Raw genomic sequence first — 13,786 nt, 5'->3', positions numbered from 1 at the left:
AATAACAGAGAATTTAATACAAACATGTTAAGCATTCATGAGATAATATTGTCCACATCAGTATCTCGGCGATGAAGCATCTATTGAAAGCTGAAAAGTTTTTTCTGTTTCTTAGAGATGAAAAGATGTCTCCTAAAGCACTTGGGAGACAAGGTCCTAGATTATTCATTGCAGTAATGCCAGGGACCAGATATAACTCCCACACAATGCTGCAGAAAATTCTTCAGGAGCAGCTCTACTGGTTCCCCACTTGGGTCTGCCATTTTTGACATTTTCTGCCATAAGTGACAGGGGGAATGGGTTTGATTGTACAATAAGTTCATTCCAATATGGGCAGGCATACTCACAAGCCATGCAAATGATGGAAATATAGCACAAGACGTCATTTCCACCTTAGCAATGTGTAAAGCATCACAAAGGACGGCAGAAGAAGGAATTTATAAATTACAAGGCCGGAAAGCCTTTGCGATTAGGGTTGCCAACTCTGGTTGGACATACTTATGGAGGTTTCATCACATGACCTCTCACTTCCAACCATTCCACCTGGTCAAGTAGGCGTTTTTCCCCTATTTCCATAACTACATTCTATAACTAATAAACAAAAGTATTCAAAGAATATGAAAAAAACATGATTTTTTTAATGCCCCTATGATTTTCCTCCTGGGATGCTCGCAGCAGTGTTCAGGAAATTAATGTTCATTTCCTGGCGACTCCAAGGCAATCCTGGAGGGTTGGCAACCCTATTTGCAATCGATCACCAGGTAAGAGAAGGGACAACCATATCTGAGTGGTCATCTGTCATTTCGACTACAAACCGGGTAGAGAAAGAAAATAGGATAAAAGTACAAATATCCCAGTAAATACCCCCCGTAAGAAAACAATGAGAAAGATGAAGTTTTTTCTCTCTCTTTTTGTCGAAGAGGATGTGTACTGTTTCAGTTTGAACCAAAAAGCTCTTTTGAATAAAATACAGCCACAAGAAAAGAAAGCACAAATGTAGTCGCAAACCTTATCACTGGGTGTTTAATTTCACGTGGAATATAACAAAAGGGCTGCAGAGCTCTCGGAGAACCCAAAGAACCTTAACCTTCCTCTGCAGGCAAAGTAAAGAGATACCTTTACTATAAGGAAACCAACTTAGCAAGGATAACAAAATTAACAAAGAATTTCATCAAAGGCCTTCTCAGTGCTGGAAAAAAAGGCTTTTTTGCATCAAAATGTTCAAACAAATCCAGACAAATATACATATGTACACTTTGCAATATGCAATATAAATATACAGCTTGTTCACTAAATATTCTAAACCACAATAAATATCTAAAATAATTAGGCACCAAATTAACTGTACTGATCAGTTTGATAATAAGTCAGTTTCGACTCATGAAAATAGGACTTTACCTCTTCAAATTAATAATAGCAAACATTTTACACAAAATATACAGCCAGTTTTAAAATTGCAGCTCGCACTAGCTATCTGTAGCTCATGCCGCCCACTCATTTGTTCTGTCCACACAGCACAGAAACACATAATCTCCATTTTACATACAACTGTTAAAGGGTAGATGCTGTAATCAGTCTGTGGAGGGGAAAATACCTCTCAAGAAAACAAAATGGGAGAATGCCTGGTTTTTTACCATAATTAACAAACTAGCTAAAAGGAATTGTGGGAATGCATGGGTTTGATGTGCAATTTCTGAGAATCTGATTTTGCTCGGTTATTAATTTTGTAGTAAAAACAGGAATTCTTAGGGGCTATTCCAGGATTCACTGCTCCCAACAGGAAGCTGCACTTACAGAGTGTGTGGCCCACAAATTCAGGCGTAGGGTACGTTCCCTACACCAAAATGGTGAGGTCCGAGGCTCCCCAGATATTGGGCATCGGGCCTCATAATGGAGCACAACTGTCTGCCGGTGAAACGTAGTGAAAAATCGGGCTGCTGCTAACGTCGCTGGTAAATGGGTCCAGGGGTCGTGTCGGGGAAGGGGAGGTGCAGGCAATGGGAGATGGAGAATCAGTGGGGGGGGGGGGGCGGTGGGGAAGGGTATGGGATTGTGAGGCCAGGGGCTGGGAATCATGGGGGTCAATGCTGGGGATCACGGGGCTCAGGGATTGCAGGGGGCTGGGAGTGGTGGCGATTGTCGGGGGGGGGGGGGGAAGAGGAGTCGAGAGCAGCAACGATTGGGGGGAAAGGGGGGGAGGAGCAGCAGTGATCGGGCCCTTTAATGTCTGGTCAGGAGGAGCACTGCAGCCGGATCCGTAGAGCTGATTTCCCTGAATGAAGTCTGTGATGGGAAAAAGGACGCCCTTACCCAATATAGCAAGCGGCGGACTTCAGGCCAGACATGTGAGCACACTTCCTGCCCACCAGATTGGGGTTTAGTAGTCCAAGTAGTGCCCGAAAAACGGGCACTGCACGGACCAATTTCTAAGTCTGTGACAGAGAATTGGGACCACGATACTGTCGCCTCAACTCCCGCCACACTCCCTGTGAGTTTGATTGCGTGTTGGGAGTACATGATTGTGGAATTACTCCTTGTATGTCAAGTGGGTGCAAGAAAAAAAATGTTCCCTCTAAATGCCTCAAAATTTTTTTTAAATTCTGAAAATGTCCTGCGATTTGATAAGCTAGTAAATCATTTGAGATTACATCATTTTGTATATTTAATTTAGTGTTGAAATTCATTTTAAATATTTGCATAAGTTACATAAAAGGTAAGGAATGAAAAACTGATGAACATTTACTAATCTCACTGACGTGCTGAGAAGGAATATTTTGTGGGTAGGAAACAAACAGGTTTTCTTTGAGAAAAATAACCATTTTCTTTCCTTAGAGGGATCACTGAATGAAATCTGTCAGACGCAGAAAATGATAATGTTCAGTTTTGCTCAACAGCTACTTGCAGGCAACAGTATTTCAGACCGTATCATTAATATGGAAAAATATAGTCTATCTACAGGATATACATGATACTTGTGCCACGTTAGTACTTTGCGTGCTTTTGAGTGGCAATTCTGCTCAATGTAGCAACATACATATAGAAGGCCAAAGCTTGCTCAGAAGCTACAAGTCTGATTCAGGCATGTCAGCCATTAAGTACCCAATGCCATAGCGGCCATTTGGAGCTGTGTCTACTTCTGGAGTGGGGGATCCATTTTGTTTTCGGTAGATGCTATTGCCAGCCACGGGGGAGGGCATCTCACTTGGGGCCTTGCTATGTAGGAGACTGGCATCATCTTCTTCCAGGTTGGAGTTCTCCTTCAGAATCCGTCCTTTTTTGTATGACACCGAGGCCAGAGAGTTGGAGCCATCATCGGTGAGGTTAAAATAACGGATGATAAAGACTACTGGGACAGGGAGTATTGCCACTAACATGAGGCAGATACAGACAGCCAAACCCCACACCGGGTAAATCAGAAATTTTTCACCACCCTAGAAAAATGGATAGAACACTTTTATAACTAAGTAACTTGAGTAAAAGTTAGTTCTGTAATTTCCTTCTATTCCGGATTCTGTAATTCCTCGATTTTTTAAAAATTACATAGCATTAATTCTCTAAGGAGGTGAAATTGGACTATGCCAGTAGCGCAAAACAGGCTCGTAGAGGATGGGTATCCCATTTTACTTTCAGGACAATGTAAAGCGAGCTGCCAATTTGCTGTGAGCCCGTTTTGCGCTCCTGGCGACGATCAACTTCATCCCCTAAAATCTTACAGATTTCAATCTTGTTTTAGTATTTCTGTATTTCTAAAACTGAGATCGACCCGTTCACTCAAACAGCCTCAGTGCAATCTGATGTGGCAATACAGAAAATCAAATGAGATGTACTCTTTAATTCTTTAATTAAAAGATCTAAAGGCTTCACTTGATAAATCAGCGACCCAGATCATTCAAAAACCAATTCAGATGTAAAATTATGCCAGCTCGCTATCTTAGAGCCTGCAACTAACAAGGGTGATGCATCCATTTATTATGGAGAGTTAAACCCCTCCCCAACAGTGTTGAAAAGTGGAGCATAATCCTGTGCGGCATTACTTCCCAAGTCTCTTATGTAAATCTGCTGCCCTCTTCTGCTTTATTTTGGAACAGTACTCATTTGTGACATGAATGACTGGCAAATGTACTTTTCTAAAACTCTATTCATGTAATTGGATCAAATTAATTGAATTCCGATTTTAACTTGGGGAGGAGGGAGATGAATCGTGGGGGCTGAATGGGCGGTGATCTGCTCGGCATTCCGGAGCATGAAGTGATTTTAACTCTCGGTCCTCATTTGCACGGCCCCAACACTGACCTGCCTTAAGTCGGCGGGAATTATGTCAACCCCGTCGGGCGGGAGTATAAATTTGCAGGGAGTCAAGCTGCCACTGGGGACTCATGGAAACGGTCCCCGGTGAGTTAAATGAGGAAGGGGGTAGACGTTGGGAATCAGGAAAGTTCACCATCGGGGATGAGGCAAAGCCCGGGGTTGGGGAGGCCTAAGGTATCCTTGTGGGGCCAGGAGGAGTCCTTCTGTACCACTTGACCCACAAGGAACCTGTAAAAAAAGCCAAAAATAAATAAATGAATAAACTTGCCTGGGCCTCCTGTGGCCAGGATACTGCCTGGCGTGAGCTTTTGTTGGCGGGTCGGAGACTGCGGGCCTTGGTCAGCCTGCAGTTAAAATGGCGATGACATCATCAGGCCACGATATCACCATTTAAGTTAGGCCCCGCTCATCTGGGGCAGGTAGCCTTCCCCTGCCTTACTTCAGGCAAGATAAGATGTTGGCGGAGGGTGCGGGGACACGCAGCATTTTAATACCCGCCCACAACATTCCTGCCTAAAGTACCCCCTTTATATTCAAACTCTGAACTTAAATAAAATATTGCCTGTCCTGCCAGTTTTTCCTCCTGCAGTGAGAGGTTCTGGAGTGCTGGAGCAGAGAAGACTAAATGGTAGTTAAGGCTGGAACTCAAATGTATTGCCTATGGAGTACCCTACCATTAGTAATACAAGTTTATAACCCCATATAACAGCTCCACACACACACAAATTGACTAACGCAGCACCTGAACTGACGGGCAGAATCACAGTGCAACAGAACATTACCAATTGTTTTAAAGAACACTCACCAATTCACTAATCCAGGCATGGTAGCCTGGTGCACTCAAGCACATCTGGACAAAGCTTGCCACAAGCAGGGCAATCAAAATAAGTGGAGAAATGTATTTCCATGTGTAATAGTAATATCGGAATGGAGTGAATCCGAGCATGTCCTTCAAGTCCTCCATGAACCTATGAAAATCAAACACAAAATCAAATGGCCATTTTGTACACTTACTTTTAGAAGTCTATAAAAAAAAAGTTCCCAAAGGTAGAGCCTCTTAGTGTGTTAATTTGTTGTGGTACTTTCATTTGTGACATGATTCTCCACAGGGCGAGCTGGCCTGTTTTGGGGCTGGGCTGTTTTGCAAAGTGCTGAGTGGAGATAAGGTTCTTCCCTTCAGGGAAGGTGGGGAAAATATGAGAGTGAGTCAACCAAGGCAGTTCATGCACAGCTCCTAACAGCAGTCTAAAAAGTGGAATTGTCAGTGGCGTTGATAGGACAAATCTATTTGTATCGAGTGGGAGAAGAGAGAGAAAAATGCTCATTTATAATGGGTCTATAAGCGGATTTGACCAGGTTGTTTCAGTGATGTAACCTTGAACTTGCATTCAGAGCGGCCAAGCACAAATATATCGAGTTACATCGAAACTACAGCGCAGAAACAGACCATTTGGCCAAACTGGTCTATGCCGCCGTTTATGCTCCACACAAGCCTCTTCCCTCTCTATCGAGATACCCTTCTATTTATTTCTCCCCTATGTACTTATCTTAAATGCACCTAAGCTATTTGCCTCAACTATTCCTTGTGGTAGCGCGTTCCACATTCTTACCATTCTTTGGGTAAAGAAGTTTCTCCTGAATTCCCTATTGGATTTATTAGCAACTATTTTATATTTATGAACTCTAGTTTTGGACTCCCCCACAAGTGGAAACATTTTCTTTACATCTACCCTATCAAACCCTTTCATAATCCTAAAGACCTCTATAGACTCCTGCTCCTCCTGGCCCACAAGTAGTGCATAAAAGCACCTGCTGAGTTGGGCCTTCTCACCTCCTCTTACGTGGCATGAAACAGAAGGCCCGGGAATCCAGGCCCCCAAGAGTTAAAAATAAAAAACCTATTAAAATGGAGGCCCGCAGCCTCCTTAAAAATTTCACTGACCAACTTGCCTCCTGAGAGCGGGTTGGTCGCCAGCCCCTTGACCCGCCTCTGTTAAAAGCAGGCGTTGGGTTTTACTTTTTTACGATTTTTACCTTCCCACCCACTCCCAACCCACCCATTTGTGGGCTTAAAATTTACCCCTTATTATCCAAGCTATATATGGCCTCTTTATTCTTCCTACTGAAATGCACCACCTCACACTTGTCTATACTGAAATTCATTTGCCAATTACACGCCCATTCTGCAAGTTTATTAATGTCCTTTTGCATTTTGATGCAGTCTTCCATTGAATTAACTACACCCCCCAAATTGGTGTCGTCTGCAAATTTTGAAATTGTACTTCCGATTCCCGAATCCAAATTATTAGTGTAAATTGTGAACAACAATGGTCCTAGCACCGATCCCTGTGGAGCACCACTTCCCACCTTTTGCCAGTCTGAGTAGCTACCCTTAACTCCTACTATCTGTTTTCTGTTTTGTAGTCAACTTGCTATCCATTCTGTTACCTGTCTCCTGACTCCACATCCTCTGACCTTAGCCATGAGTCTACAATGTGGTACCTTATCGAAGGCCTTTTAAAAATCCAAATATATTACATCTACTACATTACCCTTGTCTACTCTTTCTGCTATTTCTTCAAAGAATTCAATAAGGTTGGTCAAGCTTGACTTTCCCTTCTGAAATCCATGCTGGCAAATCTTTATTATATTTTTGTTCTCTAGATGTCTTTCTATTACATCTTTGAGTAAAGATTCCATTATCTCTCCTACCACCGACATTAAGCTAACTGGTCTATAGTTCGCTGGACTTGTTCTATCTCCCTTTTTAAATATAGGAATAACATTAGCTGTCCGCACTGTTCCCTTTTCTAATGAATTTTTATACATATGTAATAGTGCCTCTGCTATCTCCTCCCTAAGTCTTATCCTCCATAAGTTTGATTAGTTTATCAATTATCTCCCCCCTTTCTTGAATGTTTTAATATCTTTTTCAATCTCCTCTTCTAATGTCCTGCCCAACTTGTTAGTTTCCCTGGTAAATACTGAGGCAAAGTAACTATTCAATATTTCTGCCATTTTGCTGTCGTTACCTGTGAGTTTATCATGTGCATCCCTTAGTGGCCCTATCCTTATCCTGATTTTTCTTTTGTTATTTATGTGTCTATAGAATACTATACTATTTATTTTTATATTCCTTGATAATTTAATCTCGTAGTTACTCTTTGCTTTCCTAATTGTTTTTTTGATATTCCCTTTTGTCATCCTCTCCTTTATTGTCCATATACTTAGAGTATGTCTTTTTCTTTAGTTTCAATTTTACCCTTATCTCTTTATTCATCCATGGTGTTTAATTATTGGCTAGTTTGTTCTTGTTTTTTTTAAGAGGAATTTACTTCTCCTGAACTCTATTGGTGGAGCAGACTCGAGGGGCTGTGTGGCCTACTCCTGCTCCTATTTATTATGTTCTAATGTTCTATTGATCACCATTATAAATATTTCCCACTGATGTTCTATTTTTTTGTCTGTCAAAGTTTTTTCCAGTTTACCTGCCCTAGTTCCATTCTCATGCCCTCAAAACTAACTTTTCTCCAACCTATTACTTTGGTCTTTGTCTTACTTATGTCTTTCTCAATCATTATTTTAAACCTTATTATGGTATGATCACTATTGCCGAGAGGTCCTTCTATGCTTACTTCTCTTATCTGTTCTGATTCATTTCTCATTACTAGATCCGGCAGTGATTCCTCTCTTGTTGGGCTTCTCACATACTGGGTAAGAAAGAAGTCATGTACACTCTTCTTCTCAGTTTATTTGGGGGTTGTTGAACTCTCCCATGGTTATTATTCGATTTTTTTTTACTCATTTCATAGATTTGTCTACATATTTCATCCTCCACTTCCCTTCCACTATTAGGTGATCTGTAGAATATACCGATTAACGTGATCAATCCCTTCTTATCCTTTGTGTCAATCCACATGGATTCTGTTTCTATCTTAACATTATTTATGTCCCTTTTTTCTATTGCCATTATGATGTCTCGAATTAGTACAGCTACCCCAACCCCACTCCTTCTTTCCCTATCCTTTCTAAATACATCACATCCTGCAATATTTAACTGCCAGTCCTGTTCCTTATGTAACTATGTTTCAGTTATCCCGACTACATCTGGCTCCTTGCTATGAATTATTAGCTCCAGTTCCCCCATTTTGTTTCAGATGCTGTGCATATTGCTGTACAGGCAATTTAATTTGTTTTTAGTAATTGTTCCCCTCCCTTTATTTTTAACAGTCACTTTGTACTCATGTTCTTTAACTGTATTCGTTCCTTGACCGCTTATGTTACCCTTATTCCTTAACTTGGTCTGACCTTTACTCTCATTTCCTATTGCCTTTTTCTGCAGACTTATGTTATCTTCCCAAGATCCCTCCCTCCCATCTTACTAGTTTAAGGTCCTATTGTCTCATTCATAGAAGAATCATAGAAGTTACAACATGGAAACAGGCCCTTCGGCCCAACATGTCCATGTCGCCCAGTTTATACCATTAAGCTAGTCCCAATTGCCTGCACTTGGCCCATATCCCTCTATACCCATCTTACCCATGTAACTGTCCAAATGCTTTTTAAAAGACAAAATTGTACCCGCCTCTACTACTGCCTCTGGCAGCTCGTTCCAGACACTCACCACCCTTTGAGTGAAAAAATTGCCCCTCTGGACCCTTTTGTATCTCTCCCCTCTCACTTTAAATCTATGCCCCCTCGTTATAGACTCCCCTACCTTTGGGAAAAGATTTTGACTATCTACCTTATCTATGCCCCTCATTATTTTATAGACTTCTATAAGATCACCCCTTAACCTCCTACTCTCCAGGGAAAAAAGTCCCAGTCTGTCTAACCTCTCCCTATAAGTCAAACCATCAAGTCCCGGTAGCATCCTAGTAAATCTTTTCTGCACTCTTTCTAGTTTAATAATATCCTTTCTATAATAGGGTGACCAGAACTGTACACAGTACTCCAAGTGTGGCCTCACCAATGCCCTGTACAACTTCAACAAGACATCCCAACTCCTGCATTCAATGTTCTGACCAATGAAACCAAGCATGCCGAATGCCTTCTTCACCACCCTATCCACCTGTGACTCCACTTTCAAGGAGCTATGAACCTGTACTCCTAGATCTCTTTGTTCTATAACTCTCCCCAACGCCCTACCATTAACGGAGTAGGTCCTGGCCCGATTCGATCTACCAAAATGCATCACCTCACATTTATCTAAATTAAACTCCATCTGCCATTCATCGGCCCACTGGCCCAATTTATCAAGATCCCGTTGCAATCCCAGATAACCTTCTTCACTGTCCACAATGCCACCAATCTTGGTGTCATCTGCAAACTTACTAACCATACCTCCTAAATTCTCATCCAAATCATTAATATAAATAACAAATAACAGCGGACCCAGCACCGATCCCTGAGGCACACCGCTGGACACAGGCATCCAGTTTGAAAAACAACCACTTTCTGTCAACCACCCTCTGTCTTCTGTCGTCAAGCCAATTTTGTATCCAATTGGCTACCTCACCTTGGATCCCATGAGATTTAACCTTATGTAACAACCTACCATGCGGTACCTTGTCAAAGGCTTTGCTGAAGTCCATGTAGACCACGTCTACTGCACAGCCCTCATCTATCTTCTTGGTTACCCCTTCAAAAAACTCAATCAAATTCGTGAGACATGATTTTCCTCTCACAAAACCATGCTGACTGTTCCTAATTAGTCCCTGCCTCTCCAAATGCCCGTAGATCCTGTCCCTCAGAATACCCTCGAACAACTTACCCACTACAGATGTCAGGCTCACTGGTCTGTAGTTCCCAGGCTTTTCCCTGCCGCCCTTCTTAAACAAAGGCACAACATTTGCTACCCTCCAATCTTCAGGCACCTCACCTGTAGCGGTGGATGATTCAAATATCTCTGCTAGGGGACCCGCAATTTCCTCCCTAACCTCCCATAACGTCCTGGGATACATTTCATCAGGTCCCGGAGATTTATCTACCTTGATGCGCGTTAAGACTTCCAGCACCTCCCTCTCTGTAATATGTACACTCCTCAAGACATCACTATTTATTTCCCCAAGTTCCCTAACATCCATGCCTTTCTCAACCGTAAATACCGATGTGTAATATTCATTCAGGATCTCACCCATCTCTCGTGGTTCCGCACATAGATGACCTTGTTGATCCATTCAGGTGAAGCCCGTCCCAACGGTACAGCTCCTTCCCATCCCAGTACTGGTGGCAGGGACCCATGAAATGGAACCTCTCCTTCCCCACCACTCTGCCAGCTACGCATTCCCCTTTCTGATCTGTCTATCCCTATGCCAATTAGCACGTGGCTCGGGTAGTAATGCTCGTCTTAACTCAGTTGAACTCCAGTTATCCTCTGAGAATGCGAACACTTCTCAATGAGGTCATTAGATGGAGCAGATTGGAGTTACAAGAAGAACTACCGTGCCCCACAAAGGAGAACTGCTGCCAGCACTGCTGAAAAGAGGATTGTACAATAAAACTGGAATGCAAATCATTTAAGAAAAAGTATAATAAACAGAAGCAATATATTTTCAGTATTTTTTTTGTAACACATTTTACCAACTTAACTAAATTTAGATGAATCATAGGCCTGCTGGTACATACTTATCTGTGCCATAAACCCAAGCGACAGCAACATTCTCCAGGATAACCACAATCAGTAGGGGTAGGGTGGCTGAGTAATCATCAAACATGGTTACATAGTAGTTTCCAGAACGCTGCACAAAGAGGAGGCCAACACTGAAGGCCATGAGACAACAGCCAACTGGAGCAAAGGAAAATATATATTACAGACCTGACAGATGGCCCAAGTACATCGCAAATCAGCTACAAATAAGCTGACTGTAATCCTATAATTGCTAGCAGAATAAACATGAAAAGAAGGCAGAATTTAAAAATCGTAAGACTTTTCCACGCATTACGATACTACAAGCAATGTTTGTTGAATAAAGGCACCAGTGTTCCTTGTCCAAAGCCTTTCATAGGTCTACATTCAAAATAACATTTATACATTGTCCACTGTGAGAGTTTCAGTATTTATTTCTTTCACGTACAAAGTCAGGGACAGAGAGCTCACTTGTTGGCCCATTTTGAATTTGAAGAATTGCCCTCAAGTCAAAGCTAAACAATGGGATGCTGAAGCTTTAATATAATTCCCATGGAAGATCGAGGCACTGGATCAAAAAAGATATACTGAGTAAGCAAACTTTCTGTTAGCTCAGTCGTGGCTCTTCACAAATAATAAGATTATTTTTATAACAACAGGGAAAAAAAACCTGTTAGATTTACCATATTTTTCTACCCTGTTGTTAGCAATTGTTTCTCCTTAATCTGCCTGAAAAAAACAGGGGCCTGGGGAAACAGCAAGCAGCACGTGTTGCTGAGTGAGGGACTGGTGTTTGAGAGGCTCCTTGGGGAGCTCAGCTACAGTATCTAAAAGCACTGAGACATGGTCAATGGATAAAACATAAGGGGTAGTATTAAGCATATAGTGTTGGCTGGAGGCTGCTTTCGATGCTATAGGCATTGGAATATGGCCTTCAATGTTTGTAGTAAAATGAAAGGTCTTGGCAAGATCCATTCCTGGCATAAATTCAGATTGGTTTGATACCACGTGGACAGATCTGCCCAACCAAAGAAGTTTTGGTCATACCCAATACACTAATTTTCTCTATAAATGTGACGTGGTATTTGACAGCTTCATACTTCCAGTAAAAATTACAAGAAATACGGACTAATGAAAACATGTCTTCTGAATACATGAAGATAAATCCAATGATAAAGCCTAGTCTTCCTAAATCCTATTCAGTTACATCAAACCTGATCCAAGCATGAATTTTCCTGACACATGTAAACTACATTTATCAGAGTTTAAATTTACAGCTGATAACTTTACAACCTTACAATACTGAAAGTGTCATGTAGTGACAATGCTACTTACGGGTGAGAATTTCTTTGCGCACTTTGAACGTATCTACGAGAGGTGTGAGTATTCCTTCAATGGTGCCAAACATGCTGCCCAAGCCAAGATTTACTAACATCAGGAAGAACAACACTGACCAGAAGGGAGATGCTGGAAAGTGAGTCATGGCCTCAGTGAAGGCAATAAAAGCTAAGCCAGTTCCTTGTACAGCCTACAAAACACAAAGCAAGTAAAGACTAGGTTAAGAATAAGATTGTGGCAGCATCGTGGGACAGTGCATTGGCACACTAAAACACTGCAATGGAGTAGTAGGCTTATGTCCATGATTCTTCTAGGCCATGGATACACGGGTAAAATTTACAAGTTGCAGCCTGCCTGAGGGATGCAATCAAGTTCCTTTGGTGGCTCCAGAGATTATAGTCAGGCAGGTTGAAAGTGCCCTTAAAAGCTGCACAATATAAAAAAAAATGTTTTTTTAAAAAAGCTGCTCAAATGTCGAAATTGTGAATTGTTGTATAGATTCAGAGCATTTCAGTCATTTCCACCTTGATCACCTGCTGCAGCCACAAATGTCTGCTTTATTCAGGCATAGATAATGTTGAGCGCATGTCAGGTGGAAATGATGAGATTTTGGATGGGTGATTTTATCTTGTCACTATCCTATCATTTCCGCACACCTGCTGGGAGTGGAGTGAACACTTCTTGCGTCTGCCCCCAGCTCCAGTAGAATTTTTCACTGATATCAAAAGGGGAGGATCAGGTCCTACCCCCAAATACCTCCCTCTCTCAGATAGTGCGATTTTTACACAGAAAAATTGGAGGCATTTCAGGACTCTATTCTACATTAATCTGTTTATTATAGACTGACCTGGTTAAGTTCATCCTCTAGTTGACAAGGATCCAGGCCTAACTTTAGAAATTCTTCTTCCTTCACTTCCTTTATAATGTTGTACATCTGATGGTAATCCGTTGCTGAAACATCTGAGAGATTAACATGGTGAGGGATGAGATCATGACTGACCACACCTACTTTTAGCATTTCCAGGATCTTGTCTGCATTTCTGCAATGTAACAAATAGGGCCAAATCAGTGCGAGTAACAACACACGAACCTGGGCAAAATATGGTCATAGGCATAGAATAGGGAATCAGTACCCACCTAGCAACGCATTTCTCATTTATAATATTTGCTTTAAAGCCCAAGACGGCAAACACCACAAGTGTTGCTAAGACAGATGTGAAGAAATTGATTAAGGACACAAGGACTGCATCGAAATGGCAGTTGTTATCTCGCTTGTTGTAGCTGGAGAAAGCAATCACACCGCCGAATCCCAGCCCGAGTGCAAAGAACACCTGGGTTGCAGCCCCTCTCCAGACCTGAGGATCCAACATGATCTCCAGCTATGAGGTTTGAAAAGAGTCTGTGATTAGTGCATCGTGTAAGCTCAGTCATTCCCACAAAGAAAGTGCAAAATGTGCTTGAATCAAAACTCATAAAATTGGCCTGAAGATAAAAAGCAAACACTAAACAGAA

At 41.8% G+C, this 13,786-nt stretch overlaps 1 protein-coding gene across 1 annotated transcript in view; it reads right to left on the bottom strand.

Moving 5' to 3' along the window:
- Positions 1-1,012: 1,012 nt before the first annotated feature.
- Positions 1,013-13,786, bottom strand: part of slc6a15 (solute carrier family 6 member 15) — a 34,189-nt gene continuing 21,415 nt past the window's right edge. The window contains exons 7-12 of the mRNA XM_067999457.1: positions 13,412-13,653; positions 13,122-13,314; positions 12,272-12,464; positions 10,936-11,095; positions 5,114-5,276; positions 1,013-3,431 (exon numbers count right to left, since the gene is read on the bottom strand). Coding sequence (XP_067855558.1) covers positions 3,063-3,431; positions 5,114-5,276; positions 10,936-11,095; positions 12,272-12,464; positions 13,122-13,314; positions 13,412-13,653 — 1,320 coding nt within the window. The 3' untranslated portion in view covers positions 1,013-3,062. The remainder of the gene's footprint in view (positions 3,432-5,113; positions 5,277-10,935; positions 11,096-12,271; positions 12,465-13,121; positions 13,315-13,411; positions 13,654-13,786) is intronic.

This window comes from Heptranchias perlo, chromosome 18 (assembly GCF_035084215.1).
Source record: "Heptranchias perlo isolate sHepPer1 chromosome 18, sHepPer1.hap1, whole genome shotgun sequence".
In the NCBI taxonomy this organism is placed as follows: Eukaryota; Metazoa; Chordata; class Chondrichthyes; order Hexanchiformes; family Hexanchidae; genus Heptranchias; species Heptranchias perlo.
Note: the sequence above shows the minus strand (reverse complement) of the source record. Positions and strands in the feature narration are given on the sequence as shown.